Source organism: Triticum aestivum, chromosome 5B, assembly GCF_018294505.1.
Source record: "Triticum aestivum cultivar Chinese Spring chromosome 5B, IWGSC CS RefSeq v2.1, whole genome shotgun sequence".
NCBI lineage: Eukaryota > Viridiplantae > Streptophyta > Magnoliopsida > Poales > Poaceae > Triticum > Triticum aestivum.
The window spans coordinates 446,280,803-446,300,846 of NC_057807.1; the positions used below are offsets into that span (position 1 = coordinate 446,280,803).

Sequence of the window (20,044 nt, forward strand, 5' to 3'; positions counted from 1 at the left end):
GGGGGATAGAGAGATCACATCAGAGCTTATCATTTAGAGAAAGATCACATCAGAGAAAGAGTATATCACCTCCTCAGGGGGAGAGAGATCCTCAGGGAGAGAGAGAGAGATCTCTAGGGGGAGAGAATACTTAAGTAAAGAGTATTTCTCAAGGATCCCAGATGCTTGGTGTTCAAGAGGAGAGATGCCACATGTCTTCTTGAGGGGAGAGACATGTTCATATGATCTTTTGTGCTCATTTGCACTTGCTTGCATTATCCCTGTTCATTTATATCTTTCAGCTCTGATTTTCTATTCCCTATCTTCTCCCAGTATCCCATGCTAGATTCAGGGGGAGCAAGACATCTAAGGGAAAGAAATCAGTTAAATTCATTGCATATCTTTACTCTTGGGGACATGTCTAATCCAATGTGGTACTTAGTACTCACTCTCTACATGTCATCCCAGTCTTGGTATTCTTGTGGTTTCTTCTGTTTGCTCTGGCTAGTAGATGTATCTGTGTTATCTAACCTTGTTTACGCAGGTTCATTCCATCCTAAGCCAACTCAAGACTACAAGGTAAGTATATGTATCACAATCATGTATATGAGGAATTCTTGCTGATGTACATACTGTTTGCAAGAAGGACTCATGGGCATGAAGGTATTTCTTTAATATTCTTTGCTCTGATGCATATGGCCAAGATACATGTAACACATTGCCTACTCTATCATGGTTATGCTCTCACATGCTTCTATATTCCATATTCACATGATTGCATACATGTAGGGGGAGCCTATGCTTGTTACATGTCTTTCCAAAGCTTTACTTGCCATTCTCTATATCTTTATCTAAAGCTTTGATGTATGTTGTCATCAATTACCAAAAAGGGGGAGATTGAAAGCACAAGTGCTCCCTAGGTGGTTTTGGTAATTAATGTCAACATATCTCTTGTTGGACTAACACTTTTATCTAGTATGTTTCAGATAAGTTCAACAATGGAGTGGCATGGACTAAAGGATGTGGGAACTCCTTCAAGATGCTAAGGACAAAGGATTGGCTCAAGCTTCAAGCTCAAGACTCTTCATTTTACATTTTAGTGATCCAAGATCACATTGAGTCTATAGGCAAAGGCAATACTATCAAGGAGGGATGAGGTGTTGCTTAATGAGTTTCTTGCTCCAAGTGCTTAGTGATATGCTCCAAAACCCTCAACTACTTTCCCACTTCCACACATATGTCCTAAACCTAAAGTCAAACTCGGCCCCACCGATTCTTTCTATCCGGCGCCACCGAGTTTCAGATGTCATAGCCACTGTCACAAACCCTAGGCAAATCGGTCTCACCGATAGGGATCTCGGTCTTACCGAGATGGGATTGTAATCTCTCTTTGTATGTCCATTACCAAAATCGGTCTCACCGATTTTGATCAATCGGTACTACCGAGATTACAATGCAAACTTCCTGGTTAACTTATTACCAAAATCGGTCCCACCGAGTTTGTGTAATCGGTCCAACCGAGTTTGCCTGACCAACTCTCTGGAAAACTTATTATCAAAATCGGTCCCACCGAGTTTGTGTAATCGGTCTCACCGAGATTATGTTATGCCCTAACCCTAACCAAATCGGTCCTACCGAGTTGCATATCAGTCCCACCGAAAATCCTAACGGTCACTAGGTTTACTAAATCGGTCCGACCGAGTCCGTTGAATCGGTCCCACCGAGTTTGGTAAATTGTGTGTAATGGTTAGATTTTGTGTGGAGGCTATATATACCCCTCCACCTCCTCTTCATTCGTGGAGAGAGCCATCAGACTGAACCTACACTTCCAGCATACGTTTTCTGAGAGAAAACTACCTACTCATGTGTTGAGGCCAAAATATTCCATTCCTACCATATGAATCTTGATCTCTAGCCTTTCCCAAGTTGCTTTCCATTCAAATCATCTTTCTACCATATCCAAATCCTATGAGAGAGAGTTGAGTGTTGGGGAGACTATCATTTGAAGCACAAGAGCAAGGAGTTCATCATCAACGCACCATTTGTTACTTCTTGGAGAGTGGTGTCTCCTAGATTGGCTAGGTGTCACTTGGGAGCCTCCGACAAGATTGTGGAGTTGAACCAAGGAATTTGTAAGGGCAAGGAGATCGCCTACTTCGTGAAGATCTACCGCTAGTGAGGCAAGTCCTTCGTGGGCGACGACCATGGTGGGATAGACAAGGTTGCTTCTTCGTGGACCCTTTGTGGGTGGAGCCCTCCGTGGACTCGCGCAACCATTATCCTTCGTGGGTTGAAGTCTCCATCAACGTGGATGTACGATAGCACCACCTATCGGAACCACGCCAAAAACATCCGTGTCTCCAGTTGCGTTTGAATCCTCCCAAATCCTTCCCTTTACATTCTTGCAAGTTGCATGCTTTACTTTCCGCTGCTCATATACTCTTTGCATGCTTGCTTGCTATGTATTGTGAATGTTAAACTTGTTCCTAAACTCCATTTAAACTTAAAGATCTTAAAAACTGCAACTTTGGTACTTAGTGTCTAATCACTCTCCCTCTAGACACCTCTTCTCAAGGTCCAACAGGTGGGCTGTTTTGATGACGAACAGCGCCGTCAAACTTGACTTGCTCCGGACCAACGTCGCCGTGAAACTAAAAGCTCAAGACGCAAAGAAGAGGAACAACAACCTCGCCTTCTTGATGGGCGGCGCTGACATGCTCCAGAGCGGCGACAAGAAGCTCTAGGCGTGGTTCTTGGCGGAGCGTGACCTCATCCTGAATCAGATATCGGCGACGCCGCCGCCGCCGCCTAGCCCGACGGCTGATGACGATGCCTCCGCGACGCCCAGCCCAACACAGAAGCCGCGCCGACTCCTTCCAACCCGCGTACGCCAACGACGCCGCCGCCGGAGGTTGAGCTCGACGTTTGATGTACTCCTTCCGTGTCCTTCCTTTTCTGTACGCCGAACTACTACGTGTCCTTTTATTTGATTGTCGAACTGTGGCACCGAATCGCCGAACTATTGCGATGATCGCCGATTTGTTGTTTCTTTGAGCGGGAACGATGGGGTTCGAATATGGGGCGCCTTGGGGGGCGGCACCTGAGGGCGTGGCTGTGGGGAAGCGAACCCCAGGGGCCGATCTCGCGCCGGCTCGCCCCGGGCCGCTCTTTTTCGGCGTCCTGTGAGGCCGAACGGCTGGAGATGTTCTAACCTCCGGGCACAAACCTAGTTCCCGTGATGCGTGGCTGACATAGAGGCTTGTGTGCGTGCTTATGGGCTGGCCTATTTAGGGGAGCGCTACCCCCCAGTTGTTGTTGTCTCGCTAGCAAAACAGGCCCGAGATATAACGTGATAACGAGCGACCGAGACGATTTTTTCGGGAATCCTGGCCCATATCAAAGTAGGAGTACCTCACGTTTCCGTGAGATGGAGATTTATTGGTGGGGCGGTGCCCTGGCCTGCGGAATCCGTGTTAGGTCAGTTACTTGACCCTTCCGCCGGCGCCGACGCAACCCCCCGCCTCGCCCCTGTTCGATCCAAATCGAGCCGTACTCGCGAGAGCGAGATCCAAATCGAGATTTCTCGACCCTAGGTCTCGTCGAACCATGGGTCAGCTGATGCTCAATCGGGTGATATCGATGCAGCGGGAAAGTCGTCGCCTGCAAATACAACCCCATAGTAAGTGACCGCCTCGTTGTTATTTTCATCAGGCACAAGACCAGGTAAGGCAAGTAGATTCTTGTAGGTTGATCTAGTCTATTGTCTATTTGAGTGTAAAATTTTGATTTTTTTTCATAGAGAAAACTGTTTGGTTGAGCTAAGGTTTCTATGGTAGTATAGAAGGATTTTGTGGATCTATTTGGGTAAAGATCAAATTTTTGTGTCTGTTGTTCATATGTACTCCTACCCGTGTTATGAAAAATTTGCTATAACATCAGTGTAGCCACTCAAATACTCCCTCCGTTCCTAAATATAAGTCTTTGGAGAGATTCCACTATGAACCACATACGGAGTAAAATGAGTGAACCTATACTCTAAAATGCATCTACATACATCCGTATGTGGTTCATAGTGAAATCTCTACAAAGACTTATATTTAGGGATGGAGGGAGTATTACATAGTAAGCATACATTGGATTTGAAGAGGCCCCATTTGTCTTCCATGCTAAAGTTGGCAGGTGGCTGCCGTGCTTAGTCTGTGTGGGGTCTGAGACGATCCTTGGCAATACAACAGAGGGGAACTCAAGTCGACTGTCTATGCACCCTCTGGATAATGTGTTCCCCTGTCTTGTTTTATTTGTTTGAGCATCCTCAACGATATACTTGGGTGGTATTGCAATCTTCTATAACTTTCCACCTGTAATCATATGTATTATGTATTGCAGATGGAACAGCAGATTCAATGGTTGACAGAAAGGACTCAACCTGCAAACAAGACCATTGTTCCCAAGGTGGTGAAATACAATACCCTGGGCCACATCTTCCAGAGGTACGCCATGAAACGCTGATGATGGGCTATGAATGCTCTAACTATACTAATTGGTTGAGCTGTGCTTGGTAAATATTTAGTATGAACATATCCTTAGTGCTGCAACCTGCTACAATCCTACTGCAGCGTCCTTTCAGCAGTCAGCACATTTTCACGGTGAACCAGCCACTATTCTTTTAGAACCAAGACATTACCCTTTACTCAGCAGTCAGCACAATTGCACAGTGTGCCTTTGTATCGCGCTGCAATCATGTGCAAGCACTTTGGTTAAAATGTTACCTGACATGGTTTTCTTTATTTCTGATGTCCATTTGAAATAATTTCTCACATGCTTGTGCATGCAGGATATTTGGTGTCATATATATTCCCTACTGCCAATGCGAGATGCTGCTCGAGCTGCTTGTGTGTCTCATGCATTTAAACGTACTTGGAGATGCTATCCGAACCTTGCTTTCAATATGATAACATTGGGCATTGATATAGAATCATGTGGAGAGGACGGAATAGCTAGAAATTTTACCAACAAAGTTGACCACATATTGAAAAACCGCCCATGCATTGCCACCAAGACACTCGAGATTGTTTTCCGTTACTACAATGCCAAAGTCTGTAACATTGATAGCTGGTTTCAGGCTGCTGTTACACCGGGGATTGAAGAACTCACTATAGAACTATCTTCAAAGTCAGGAAGATATTACAACTTTCCGTGGTCACTTTTAGCCAATGAGAGTGGAAACTCGATTCGGTATCTAAATCTTGCCCGTTGTGCTTTCTCTCCGACTGACGAGTTGTGCTTTAAAAGCTTGTCAAGACTCGAGCTAAGCGATGTTGCTATTACGGGGGACCAGTTGGGATCCATTCTTCACAATTCTTTTGCTTTGCAACGGATGCAACTAAAGTTTTGCAATAAGATAATTTGCTTGAAGATACCTTTTCATCTACAACAGCTCAGATATCTGGACGTGTTTGATGGCGGCAGCTTGCTGCGGGTTATAGAGGTAGAAGCTCCAAACCTCTCTAATTTCCAGTTTATGGGTCATCGCAAAGTACACCTATCGTTTGGAGTAGGATTGCAATTCAAGAAGTTCGACTTGTACTTTCCTGGTGCTATCAGCTATGTTTGTGCTGATTTTCTGTCCAGCTTGCGATATGTTGAAGATCTTTCCCTAGGTTCACGTTGTGAGGTATATGCTAAATCCTTGGTTATCTTTGAACTGTTGATACTCATAGTATGATTGATCTGAAATATCTTTGCACAGATGATTGATACACCAGTTCTACATAGCAAATTCCTGCATCTCAAGCACTTGAATGTTGATCTTCAAGCAATGACATTTTCCCCGACCTACGACTATTGTTCTTTGATATCACTTTTTGATGCTTCTCCTTTCTTGGAGACCCTTGTCATGAATGTAAGTCACTGTCCATCTTGCAAGGATATTTAGTTACAATGATGAAACTATTAATCCAACCTATTGGCATGTCATCTTTAGGTGTTGCAGCAAAAGATGTTGCACGAGTCAATCGTGGGAGATACATCACATTTGAGGCAGATGCCAGGACACCACCATGATAGCCTCAAGACAGTGAAGATCATTGGTTTCTCCTCTGCGAAGAGCTTAGTAGAGCTAACATGCCATATCATTGAGAATACGAGCTCACTTGAGAGCCTTACATTGAACACCACAACAGGACATCCTTTCGATAGCTGTTTAACCAACAATACTGGAAAGTGCAACCTGTTGGGCGTGGATTTTATGGTGGAAGTTGGTAGAGGGCTCTTGGCTATCAGGACATATGTTGAGCCAAAAGTTCCCTCCGGAGTTGAGCTAAATGTTGTGGAGCCTTGCCGCCGATGCCATGATCAACCACCGCCGATGCCATGATCAACCACCGCCGATGCCATGATTCCTGTGTAAAAGTTCCCGCAAGTCATCATAAGTACCCTATGATTCCTGTGTAAAAGTTAAACTAGAACGTCGAGGAACCTTCTGCTGCTGCTACCCGGGTTATATACCCAAAACCCAATATTTAATGTAACTAGTAGGCTGTGAGTTGCCAGGTACCCTTTGCTGTTTGGGTAGCCAGTTCTTAGAGAAAATCCAATTTCTATTGTAACAGCCGTTTTTAACATCAATCTACTATAACAGCCTAAAATCAAAATCTTGTGTAGATTATCCAACTAAAATACGGATAAGTTAAGGCGCGTGCTAGGCGCCATCCGGATGTAGGAGGCGAGATAACAGCCACCTACAGTCGTCTGATGCGCTCGAGCGCGGCCGTTCGATCCCTCTTCTTCTGCACACTGCTTTCTTTTCGATCCCTTCTCTCTTCTTCTGCACTGTGCTTTCTTTGCGCACGCGACACGCAGGCATCAGACGTCCTTTTCTTCACAGTGCGTCGCAGCACCACTCCTAGCAGCATAGCAGCTCTGACACTCCCTCGTGACATCGCCTCCGAGCATCGCCGGCGGCCCTGCAGCACATCGCATTGCAGTATCAGATGCTTCCGTCGAACACCTCGCAGCACTGACGCTCTTGCCGGCGAGCACCTCGCAACACCCGATGCTTCCGGCGAGCAGCCTGGCAGCACCGACGCTCCCGCCAGCAAGTGGCCTCGCAGCATCGTATGCTTCAGGCGAGCACCGGCGCTCCCACCGCCGAGCGGCCTCGCAGCACCGATGCTTCCGACGAGCACCAACGCTCCCGCCGGCAAGCGGCCTCGCAGCACCGGATGCTCCCGGCGAGCGGCGTCGCACCATGACAGGTCACAGATTCCCAATGACCATCGCAGCAACCGGCGATGCTTCGTAGCAGGGGAGCCGCCCGTGGCAGCACCGGGAGCCCTCACGCAAGACGATGTCAGGGCTAGCAGCATCAGCGCTCCACCGACGGGTGGTCGTAGCACGCCGTCGCAGCCGAGACGCCATCGCAGCCTTCGTTGCAGCATCGCCGAGCATCTGGTCCGCCGTCGGGCTTGCAGTAGCTGGACCACCTCGCAGCACCGCCGCACTCTCGTACAAAGCAGCCACTCTGTCGCTGGTCTATGCAGCAGCTCATGCTGCAGCGGCGACGGTTGTCCTCTTGCAGCTGCGGGACTGCCCCCAGCCGGTAGCAACACCCTTTATTTTCCTGAGAATTCATTTGAGGGAGCTCATAGAGGTCATCCATGGCGGACCAAATCCCATGGGATAGAGCAAAAGGGAGAGGGGAGAAACGTGTGGTTGGAAAGGAACCTGCGGCTGGATAAGGAGGTCGAGGGGATAGAGCGGTGGGTGGGTCCACGGACGGCCAGACGCCTGGTAAATTGGCTGTGCCCACGAGCCAATTAAACATCCAAAACAGATAATATAATAGTATGGAACAAAAAAAATTATAGATACGTTGGAGACGTAGCACACTTCTATGACGATAATTGTGACAAAATCCGGTATCATCATAGATGTGGTGGACTCCTACTTTATGAGAAAAATCATGACAGAAAATGGGCTTTTCGTCCTGGGCGGGCCGAAGACGCAGCTGCATGACATTCTTTGGGCCGTTCATGACGGAAAAAATCGTGGTAGAAGCGGGGGCGCGAAGAATATCGGGGAGTTCCCGGTTACGGTGGGTGGTCGGGGGCCGAGCGATGCGCGTTTCTCTCGTACACGTAGGCGCGTGGGTGCGAGGTGTTGGGCTCTAACTGAACCCGAGCGAGGCGTTCGCCTACTGAACCCGAGCGATTGCACTGCAGGCTACGCCTTACTGAACCCAAGCGATCGATCGATGGCTGTTAACTGAACCCGATCGAGCGATTCCTTCACTACTGCTGCTAACTGAAGCCGATCGAACCTGCTGCCTCTTGATGAATAATGAGCATTGTGGGGGGTTTGGATGAACAGTTCCTGGTGGGGGGTTGGATGAACAGGAACCCGTGGTAGTAGAGGCCGTTGCCGCTGGATGAACAGGACCCCGATCAATCGAGCCGGTGGATGAACAGGACCCCGTGGAGTGCTGGATGAACAGGAACCCGTGAAGGACTGGATGAACAGGACCCCGTGGAGGGCTGGTTGAACAGTAGCCGGTGGAGGGCTGGATGAACAGTAGCCCGTGGAGGGGTGGTTGAACAGGACCCCATGGAGAGGGCTGGTTGAACAGTAGCTGGTGGAGGAGCGCGTGGTGGAGGCTGGATGAACAGGAGCCCGTGAATGAACAGTCACGGGTGGAGGCTGGAGGAGGTCGATGGTGGATGAACAGTAGCCCGTGGAGGTAGTCGACGGTGGAGATGAACAATATCCCGTGGAGTCCCGTTTTGCGGTACGCCACACACCTCCCGATGAACAGGACCCCCGTTTCGACCGTAGCGTTCCAACACAAGTCCGTTTCCTTCGTTTTGCGGTACGCCACACCCCTCCGATCAACATGACCCCATGTCGACCGTAGGAGGTCCAAGAGAAGTCCGTTTCCTCCGTTTTGTGGTACGCCAGACTCCTCTTGATGAACAGGACCCCGTTTCGACCATGGCCGGTCGAACACAATGCCGTTTCCTCTGTTCTGCGGTACACCAGGCCTCGTTTCCATCGGCTGTTCCATCCAAGCCGGTTGGCTCTCGATGAACAGCACGCGTTCTGTTGCCTCCCGATGAAGACGACGCATTCCGTTGCCTCCCCATGAACACGACGACGACGCAGTTTCTCCATTCTGACCCAGCCATGTACACGAGACCTGGCCGAACGTATGCACGAGTAGGCGTTCGAGATCCCGCCCGTATGTATGTACATGGCCGTATTTACTTTCTTGCACCCCGGCCGCTGTACGTACGTGTACATGCTACATGCACGCCTCTACTACGACACGTGCGTGCCTCTATTATGACACGTGCCCTTCCTTACACGGCCACGGTTCATCGCTGTAGCCTGCAGACATACCGATCGTATGTACGTACATGTTCGCGACCAGAATGACAACGCTACATACGCTTCGACCGGGTGGGTCCCGACTGTCAGGCACTTCCTTGCGTGCGAAGATGTAGCTGGTGGGTCCCAGCAGTTAGGGAGAAACATTTTTTTCGTGAAATACGGTGGCCCGTCCGGTGGGTCCCTGCTGTCAGGTGGATGAACCATTATTTTCCGTGTAATAAGGAGGCACTTCCTTGCTGCGGTCGTGGACCCAGCTGTCAGCCTCTCCACGTACAGTACTCTTCCGATGGAAGTCGTTCCTTGACCACGTTGACCATGCCGCGCCGAGAGCACTAGGGTGGTGGACGACGACGAGGCCTAGGAAGGGGACGACGCAGAGCCAGGGAAGGCGCGACAGTAGTTTCCCACGCGGAGAGGAGTACGAGGGTTCACTGGTTCGGCTGCGGTGTGAGGTTGCCGTCGCCGAAGAATAACAGGGGGTGTGGGTGAGTAGAGGAATGGCCTAGCCAGCGGTGGGAGTAGTAGGGGGCGGTGAGGCCTCCGTGGCATCACAGCCGGCCATGGGATGCAGGAGCACGCGGCACGACCGGTGTTGGTTTGGGCGGCTGGAGCAAGAAGACCAGAGGTTGAAGAAGCACTACGGCTGTTGGATGGACATCGTACGGTCACTGGAGCTAGAATCATTCATATTGACTAAGTTGACAAAGCCCTCCGTCCCCGTCAACTTAGTGGGCTCACAAGTCAGCATCCCACTATGCTGGGTCCCAGCTAGCAGGGGGAGTATTCATTTTTTTGTGCGTAATAAGGAGGCACTTCCTTGCATGCGAAGATATAGCTGGTGGGTCCGATCTGTCAGTGGGGGGAACGTTTTTTTTTCACGAAATACAGAGGCCCTTCCGGTGGGCCCCAGATGTCAGGTGGAGGAATCATTATTTTGCGCGCAATAAGGAGGCATTTTCTTGTGTGCGACCGTGGACCCAGCTATTAGCCTCTCCACGTACAATCCACGTCCGATGGATGTCGTTCGTTGACCACGTTGACCACGCCGCTCTGAGAGCACTAGGGCGATGGACGATGGCGAGGCCTAGGAAGGGAACGACATGGAGCTGGTGAAGACTCGGCAGTGGTTGCCCACGTGGTGGGCAGTACAAGGGTTTACTGGTCCGGCTGCTGTCGCGGGAAAATAACAGGAGATGTGGGTGAGTAGAGGAATGGCCTGGCCAGCAATGGAGTAGGGTGGGGCGGTGCGGCCTGTGCGGCACCATAGCCGGTCACGGGAGGTGGGAGCAGGCAGTCCCACCGGCGCTGGTTTGGGCGGCTAGAGCAAGAAGATCAGATATTGAAGAAGCAGCACGGCCGTTAGATTAACATCCAACGGTCACTACTGCTAGAATCGTTTGTGGACTAAGTTGACAAAGCCTTTCATACACGTCAATGTAGTAGACCCACAAGTCAGCCTCCAAATCTGTCCCAAACAGCATACAACCAGAAATTTCTAGCCAGATTTAAATTAATTTAAAAACTAAACATATCTTAATTTAAATCCAATGAAATTTTACCCGCGCAAAAACAATGAAATTTAAAATATCAAAATCCGAAAGAAAAAATATATTTTGGAACTAATGGCGTGTTTGCTGTATTTTTTCATTTTACAGCCATTTATTATTACTTATAGCCCATTTCTTATTACTTATAGCCCATTTTCTGGGCAAAATGCATCCCTCCTCGTCTTGAAAGATTTCTGGCCCAGCAGGGCGTAGAAAAGCAAGTAGGCCTACATTGATTATTCTGCAAAAAACAAAATAGCTAGGCTAGCCATTTTCAGAAAGGAAAAAAAATAAACTGGGCTGGTCATGTGCTAAACATATGAAATAAAAGCCTGGGTCCGCACAACCCAGTTGATACCCTTCTCCGCCCCGAAAAAACAAATTACTGCGTGCGCTGCTGGGTCCCTACTGTCATCCTCACCATGCACAGTCATCTCCTTATTCCTCTCGGTTGTTGACCATGTTGAGAACACCGGAGGGCGGTGCCGCGGCGAGCAAACCAAGGCGAAGGATGATGGTAAGGCCTCAGACGGGAACGAACAGGAGCCGGGGAAGATGTGCAGAGTTTTAGGGTGCGATGTGGCCACAATGCGTGCGCGGCAGCACAGCCAGCCGTGGAAGGCGGGAGCAGGCGGTCCCGCCGGCGTTGGTTTGGCTTTGGCGGCTGGAGGAAGAAGAGACTGAAGAAACACGACAGACGTTGAATGTCAAGCCAACGGTCAAGGTTGACACAATCATTTGTTGACTAAGCCGATACCGAGTAGTATACTTTTTTATATATAGGAAGAAAAGAAAAATTGGGCTCGTTTGCCTGATAACATTCCCGAAGCTGCGACGGTTTGATCTTGTGTCGTAACTAAAACTGCGAGGAAAATGTATTTGTCTGGCCTCCTCCTCCCAGGGAACGTTCACCACATAATTAAGTGACTAGAACCCTTGGTTTTCAACCGAGAGGCCTTGGGTTCGAGTCTCAGGAACTCTCAATTTTGTCCTCCTTCCTTCCTCGCAAAAAAGAAAGAAAATCAAAGACTTGAGAAGGCGTACAGAACAAGCTAGTGTACCAGTAAAGAGACATTGCTGAGTTTTAGAAAAAAGAGAGACGTGCTCCTGTAGCTGGTTCGAATCCAAACCTATACTATGACTATATATGGTGCTATGCTACTCTGCAAGTAATGAAACTGACATATCCAACGTTCGCTTCTCCTCTTCTCTACTTACTCCGCCTAGCATCAGAAGCTCTGGCAGCAGCTACCATGTCCGCTGGCTGCTCGTCCACCTGCTCTTCAGCAGGCAACAACCAGATATGCGCCAAATCGCCACCCGTACCATCGCCTGTGGGTCTCATCACACCCCCGCCGGCACACGCACCGCAGCCGGTTGCTCATCGCAACCCGTTGCCGTTGGTGTGGTGCCACTTCTGCAAATCACGCAGAGTCATCCGTCGTGTCTCAACCACAATCCTCAACCCTGGCCGAGTCTTCTACAAATGCCCGAATCATGGGGTAATAATATGTTTAAGTGTTGTTCTGCTGCTTTCAGTTGCTGATTTTTTAATAGTTTGGTTGATGATCTTCCAATTTGATTCGTGCAGAAAAGGGAAGATTCATGTGATTTGTATTTCTGGGAAGTTGCTGATGTGGGGGAATGCAACTACGCTGATTATTTGGTTAGCCGAGGAATCGCAATACCAGCAGGTTGGGGTGTTGGACAAGTAACTGAAGGAACGACAGAAGAGGAAGATGCAGAGCAGAAGGTTAAAGATGCAGTTCCTCTGATCACGACCAAGTAACAGCTGCTGAACGGCCTTGAGAACAATGAGGAGATGAAAGAGCTTGTGAAGATAATGGGCAAAATCAATGTGCTCTATAGGATGATTGTCTCTTTATTTGCAGTGTATGTAGCACTCGTGATGTATTCAGTGGCTATGACATGAGCACTTTGCTGAAACTAGTAATGAATGAAACCTGTGTAGCAGGCTGGGCGTAGTGTTGTGAACATCTAATGATTTCTATTAACGGAAATTGGGGGGGGGGTATCCACTTTTGCTCATAAATAAATAAATAAATAGCAGAGGCCCTTTTGGTAATAAATAAATAAATTAGCAGAGGCCCTGTCGGGTCAGCTTTGTTCCCATTCGAAGACGTCGAGCAAATTGCAGTCCAACAGCAAACTATGTCATCAAATTCAAGTTTCACAGCCAAATATGAGTACAACTAAACAACAATGTCATCATGTTTTAGTCGTCATACAATCACCAAACACAAATCAACATACATAACAAGTGATGTTCTCACAGCAAAATACTAAACAACACGTTCATCAGGTTTCAGTTGTCATAGCAAACACAATTTCACATAGTAGATAAAAAAACATCTTCTGACAGGCAAATACGACAAAAGCGATCTAATCATCATCCGTAGCAGCAGCGTCAACATATTCGCCATGTGTATCAGTCTGAATCATAATTCCCCACAGTGTCATCTTCTTCTTCATCCTCAATGTCCTCGAATGTTGGCTTCTTCTTGATCAACTCTTGTATGTCCACAGCACGACAGGCAATCTTTTCACCAGCGTCATTAACGTGATGGTTCTCAAAGATATTAGGAACATCTGTGGAATCTTCTACATCAGGAGCGGTGTAAGCATCATCTTGTTGTGCAACTTCATTAAACGAATTCCTCTGCTCAAACCTTTGCAATACTCTCCAGTCATCGCTACGTGCAAATGTGTCATCCAAGAAAAATATTTGTGTTGCTTGATTTGCCAAAATAAAAGGCTCGTTGGTCTGGTACGCCGCCTTGACATTGATGGATTTGAAATAATCATCAGCTCTGGGTTTTGCGATCCTGGAAAACAGGTTATACCAATGACAACACAACAGAACCACACACCGATTGTCGTGGAATTGTCACGACAGATGTCCTTAGTGTCAGGACTTAGTCGCAAGGCCAACACATCTATGTGGTAGCTTGAGAGGGGTTGAGCGGAATTGAGAGACGCAACACAAGATAGGGATTTAGACAGCTTCGGGCCCCGGAAAACATCATCCGGTAACAACCCTACATGCTGTTTGAGGCTAGGTCTCATTATCATCACGAGAGAGTCGCCGTAAACCGGCTCTCCTCTTTGTGTCTAGCCCTAAGATTGTTTCTTGTTGCTTGTAGCTTGTCCCTCTTTGGGGAGCCCTGCCCCTCCTTATATATGTTGAAGGGGCGGTTTACATGACTAGTTCTAGTTGGATTAGGATTACTCTATTACAAGTGGAGTCCTAGTCTTGCTTCCTTTGTAGAAGAATAGTCCTTATGTTTCCCTCATAAACCGGCCCACCATTAAACGTGAATCGGCCTTCTGGGCCATGGGCCTCGTCATCCATCTGACCCGCCCGCCGGGTTACGAATGAACCGCCAAGACCGGGCGGGTATCCCATGAACCGCCAAGCTCCGGGCGGGTGACCAGTGAGTCGTTCAGTCCGGCCGGGTTAAACTTCCGGCCGGTTTACACCGCGGGGTATATCCCCGACATTAGCCCCCAGTTTAATTTGGATTTATCCATGTTAAACTGATCCTGTAAAATAAACCCAAGAAAAAATTTGACAGGTTGTGCTCCGGGTTAAGAATTCTTGTAAACCGGCTCCTGATCATCCTTAAGTCTTTGTCATTTCCTCCTTCTAGAAAATCCGGGTCAATAACTAGCTTCATACTCAAATTGCTGACGTTGGTTTCTCATAGAAAAATATTGTGAAGAATAATCCACTTGAGTCGGCTTCCAAAGCGCCGGCTTAAGAAATGTTTGTCTTGAAATACTCATCTGATATTCAGCCGGTTTGAAGATGTAGAACTTGTCGGTTTATGATAACCACCATTGTCGGGTTATAAAAAACTGATAATTCCGGGTCATGACTGTTGCCAACGCCGGTTCATGATTGTTGATGATGCCGGGTTGCAGCCACATGGTGGTAATGATTAATTGGTGACGCCGGGTCAATCTGGTTTGCTCAAAACTGAGAATTTGAAAATATTTCTCCTTATATGCATATTACCTGTAGCCCCCAAGTCTTGAGCAGAACAAAGTGATGGTTTAAGACTTGCTTCAATATGAATACTGCCACTTAAGAAGAAATCCATGTTGTTCACCCGAGTCACTTAAAAAAACTGAATACTCCATATTATATAGCCCCCAAGTGCTGGGTTGTCATGCTTGCAGTAACCTGGGACTTGTAATTGTCTTATACTCATAAAAACTTCAACCAGTGTAGCCCCCAAGGGCCGGGTCAGTAAGATAATATTGAGCTGGGACTTTGATATATACTTCAATGAAAATAATATAATATGATGTAACCCCCATCATGGGGCTTGAATTCACGTCCACAAGGTTAAGAGCCTTGTGCTTTACCAACTGAGCAGTGGACCCTTCAATATAATGGATAAAAAGCTTTGTACCTTGAATTGTTGACAGGAGCAATTAGTAGCCCCCAAGGGCCGGCTCATTATAATGTGATGAGTCGGGTCTTCAATAAGATGAGCGAAAAATGACTTTGCATTAGCCCCCAAGTGTCATGGCGCATGCTTGCAGCGACATGAGACTTGCATATATGATATAATCTCAATTTGAATAATGTAGCCCCCAAATGCCGGGTTGTAAGCCTGCAGCAACTCGGGACTATTCCTTCAATTGTAGAATAAAAATCATATCCATTGATAATATGATAGCCACTGCGCTAAAGCGACTTTGAAACCCTTAATCATAATACTGGTTATTGATAACCATAATAAAAATCCAGCCATGTTGGCTATTTGAAGATTTGAATAATATAATCCAATGATTTATGAGCGCATGATTCCAATGGCGCAATCCAAATATGTACTGGCAACTTATAGTCCAAAGCCATGCCGGGTTAACAAACACCAGATAATTTCTCATCATATACTGGCGACTTATCGTCTTAAAGCCAGGCCGGTTTAATAAACACCGGATAATTTATCATCATGCTTTATTCAACCTGTTTCTGCATACAACAAGTTTAAAGTGTCCTGGCGGTTTACCGCCGGACGGGTCATAATGCCCAACATATAACCCAGGTTTATAACCAAGGCTGCACTTAAGAATAATCAAATATGAAATATATCATACCTGTGACTTTGAATAACATCATTGGTTTACCAACTTTTTGTAGTAACACAAGACAGGGATATAACCACGGTGGGCGCCAACTGTCGTGGAATTGTCACGGCAGATGTCCTTAGTGTCAGGACTTAGTCGCGAGGCCAACGCATCTATGTGGTAGCTTGAGAGGGGTTGAGCGGAATCGAGAGACGCAACACAAGACAGGGATTTAGACAGCTTCGGGCCCCGGAAAACATCATCCGGTAACAACCCTACATGCTGTTTGAGGCTAGGTCTCATTATCATCACGAGGGAGTCGCCGTAAACCGGCTCTCCTCTTTGTGTCTAGCCCTAAGATTGTTTCTTGTTGCTTGTAGCTTGTCCCTCTTTGGGGAGCCCTGCCCCTCCTTATATATGTTGAAGGGGCGGTTTACATGACTAGTCCTAGTTGGATTAGGATTACTCTATTACAAGTGGAGTCCTAGTCTTGCTTCCTTTGTAGAAGAATAGTCCTTATGTTTCCCTCATAAACCGGCCCACCATTAAACGTGAACCGGCCTTCTGGGCCATGGGTCTCGTCATCCATCTGACCCGCCCGCCGGGTTACGAATGAACCGCCAAGACCGGACGGGTATCCCGTGAACCGCCAAGCTCCGGGCGGGTGACCAGTGAGTCATCCAGTCCGGCCGGGTTAAACTTCCGGCCGGTTTACACCGCGGGGTATATCCCCGACACCGATGATCCTCGAAACTGGAGATATAATGCAACCGAATAATGTCTGTTATGTTAGCATACATTTCAGTTGTCACTCTGTTGTACGTATCCGTGCTCATGATGGCACTGTTTTGTGTATTCCTGCCTTCGTCGCGTGCAAGGGTGTTGTAGCGCACATCTCCAACAACGCAGGATTCATAATGTCTTAACCGAGTATCAGGACCCATTGCTAGTGTGTAAAGGGCATCATCAACTGCCTGCCCATCCTCCCGCATCTTCTTAACCTATGTTTAGAAAATAGACAAGCTGATCATCTTATGTACTCAATATATTAAAAAAAACTGACAGTGCAATTCAAAAGCTTCACGGCTCTTGAACCATTTCGCAAATCCTGCCATAACCAGTTTGTCAATGTTTCTTGGATTTTGCAGCAGTAACTCCTTTTTGTTGATGCTGCACAACATAGTGATCGCATCAAACCTCTAAATATATAAGAATGTGCTGCAAGTTTAGTAGATTACGATGTATAAGCTGCAGTACTTAGCACTTACTTGATATAAGGTAGTATCTCAGGACAGTTATTCAACACATACCAAACCATTTTGTCCAAATATTTAGGTTTGTCCTCTTGTCGACTCTTCCCTGTAACTCAAACAGAATAATCGAAAACATTGAGCCCGGGATTGTCTTCACCCACCTCTTTGCTAAGCTGATCAGCTGTTTCAATGTATTTTGAGCAGAATGTCGATGCTTCTGTAGCAATGTAGGCCTCTGCAATGGAACCCTCGGGTCTAGCTCTGTTCCTAACATAGCCCTTGAAAGTGCCTAGCCGCCTTTCAATAGGGTACATCCAGCCATAGTGTACTGGACCTCTAAGTAGTGCCTCATCTGGTAGATGAACAGCCAAATGCACCATCACATCAAAGAAGGCTGGAGGATATATCTTCTCAAGGTCGCATAGGATAGTTGGTATCTTGTCTCTAAGATGCTCTAAAGCATCTATCCTGATATTTCTACTGTAGAGTTCCCTAAAGAATTGTCCCAACTCCACAACTATTCTGTATAAGTCAGGGCGGCCCAATCCTCTAAGGATAACAGGTAAAACCTTTGAAGTAGGACGTGATAGTCATGAGTTTTCAACCCTTGTACCTTGTTTCCGTCTGCACTGACTCTCCTTTCAGGGTTGGAAGCAAATCCATGTGGGAATCGCACACGTGACATGACCTCGCAGAATTCTTTTCTTTTTACCTTGTCCAAGACGTACACAGCTGGTGCCATATCCCGTGGTTTACCTTCATCTTGCATCTGCAAATCCTTTCTGATACCCAGATGTGTCAAATCAATCCTAGATTTTAAGGTATCTTTCGTCTTGCCTTCAATATTAAGAAGTGTGCCCATAATGCTGTCACATATATTTTTCTCGATGTGCATCACATTAAGATTATGCCGTAGATCCAAATCTTTCCAATACTCCAAGTCCCACAAAGTGGACCTGCGGGTAAACAATAATCTCTCTTCTACCCTGCCACGCTTCCTTTTCCCGCTACCATTACCAGGATGGTTTTCTGGTGTAATATGCCTGACCTTCTCTAATTCCACTTGCAACTCATCGGCGGTGAGCCTCTTTGGAGCATCACGGTTTTCATGCTTTGCATTGAACACATATATTCGGTATTTTGTAGGACGCGGCTTCCCCTTGGCAAGGAAACGTCAGTGTCCAATGTAATAGATCTTGCTAAGTATTGCGTATGACAACGAATTCCTGTCACAATGAACACATGCATTGTAACCATGTGTCGTTCGCACTGACATAGTGCCCAAAGCCGGATAATCATGGATGCACCAAATTATAACAGCACGCAGAAAGAAATCAGCTGGTGGGCTTCTATATAGGTCTCGAGTGAGAACACCCCTCCATAGCTGTTGAAGTTCCTCCACAAGAGGCTCCATGAATAAATCAAAATCCTTTCCAGGACTTTTTGGACCTGGGATGAGCAAGGCCATCATGTAGTTTGATTCTTTGGTGCAAACATTTGGAGGCATGTTGTAAGGGATAACAAGCACTGGCCACATGCTATATGTGGCGCTCTGGTGGCCAAATGGGTTAAATTCATCTGAAGCTAAGCCAAGTCTAATGTTTCTCGGGTCAATAGCAAACTTTTTGTGTTTCTGATTGAAGCTTTGCCACTCACTACCATGAGATGGATGGCTCATTACATTCTGATCTCTGTACTCCTGGTTCCTAGAATGCCACAATACATCCTCTCTTGTTTCAGCATCATGAAACAACCTCTGCAATCTTGGTATAATTGGAAAATGTCTTAGAACATTATGAGGAATCCTCTTCACAACATCGCCATCTTTCCAGATGATTTGCATTTCGGGTTTCACTTAAGTTGGCATAATCCTTATGGAACAGAACACAATTATTCTTACAAACATGGATCATATCATATCCAATTCCAACTGCACGAAGGAAATTCTTCATTTTACTGCAGGTGTGTGGCAGCTCAGACGCATCTGGGAAAGATTTGCGGAAAGCATCCAACATCGCATCGAATGATTTGTTGGTCATCCGCTCAGATGTCTTCACCTGAAGAAAGGTGACCATAGCTGAGAATACTGACAGCTTATTTCCTGGGGTGATAGCCACGTTGCATTGTTCCAACATGCGGGCTGAAAGGGATCGAGAAGAGGTGTCTAGAGGGGGGTGATTAGACACTAAGTACCAAAAGTTGCAGTTTTTAACTTCTTTAAGTTCAAGTGGAGTTTAGGCACAAGTTTAACACTCACAATACATAACAAGCAATCATGCAAAGAGTATATGAGCAGCGGAAAGTAAAGCATGCAACTTGCAAGAATGTAAAGGGAAGGGTTTGGAGGATTCAAACGCAATTTGGAGACACGGTGATTTTTGAGCCGTGGTTCCGATAGGTGGTGCTATTGTACATCCACGTTGATGGAGACTTCAACCCACGAAGGGTAACGGTTGCGCGAGTCCATGGAGGGCTCCACTCACGAAGGGTCCACGAAGAAGCAACCTTGTCTATCCCACCATGGCAGTCGCCCATGAAGGACTTGCCTCACTAGCGGTAGATCTTCATGAAGTAGGCGATCTCCTTGCCCTTACAAACTCCTTGGTTCAACTCCACAATCTTGTTGGAGGCTCCCAAGTGACACCTAGCCAATCTAGGAGACACCACTCTCCAAGAAGTAACAAATGGTGTGTTGATGATGAACTCCTTGCTCTTGTGCTTCAAATGATAGTCTCCCCAACACTCAACTCTCTCTCATAGGATTTGGATTTGGTGGAA

General features: G+C 47.1%; 1 protein-coding gene across 1 annotated transcript; it reads left to right on the plus strand.

Annotated features, from left to right (window-relative positions):
• Positions 1-3,301: 3,301 nt before the first annotated feature.
• Positions 3,302-6,587, plus strand: LOC123112370 (uncharacterized). Its single transcript, XM_044533335.1, has 5 exons — positions 3,302-3,658; positions 4,366-4,469; positions 4,814-5,653; positions 5,729-5,881; positions 5,963-6,587. Exons 1-5 carry the CDS (start codon positions 3,586-3,588, stop codon positions 6,353-6,355), a joined length of 1,563 nt encoding a protein of 520 aa, XP_044389270.1. The 5' UTR covers positions 3,302-3,585; the 3' UTR covers positions 6,356-6,587.
• Positions 6,588-20,044: the final 13,457 nt, after the last annotated feature.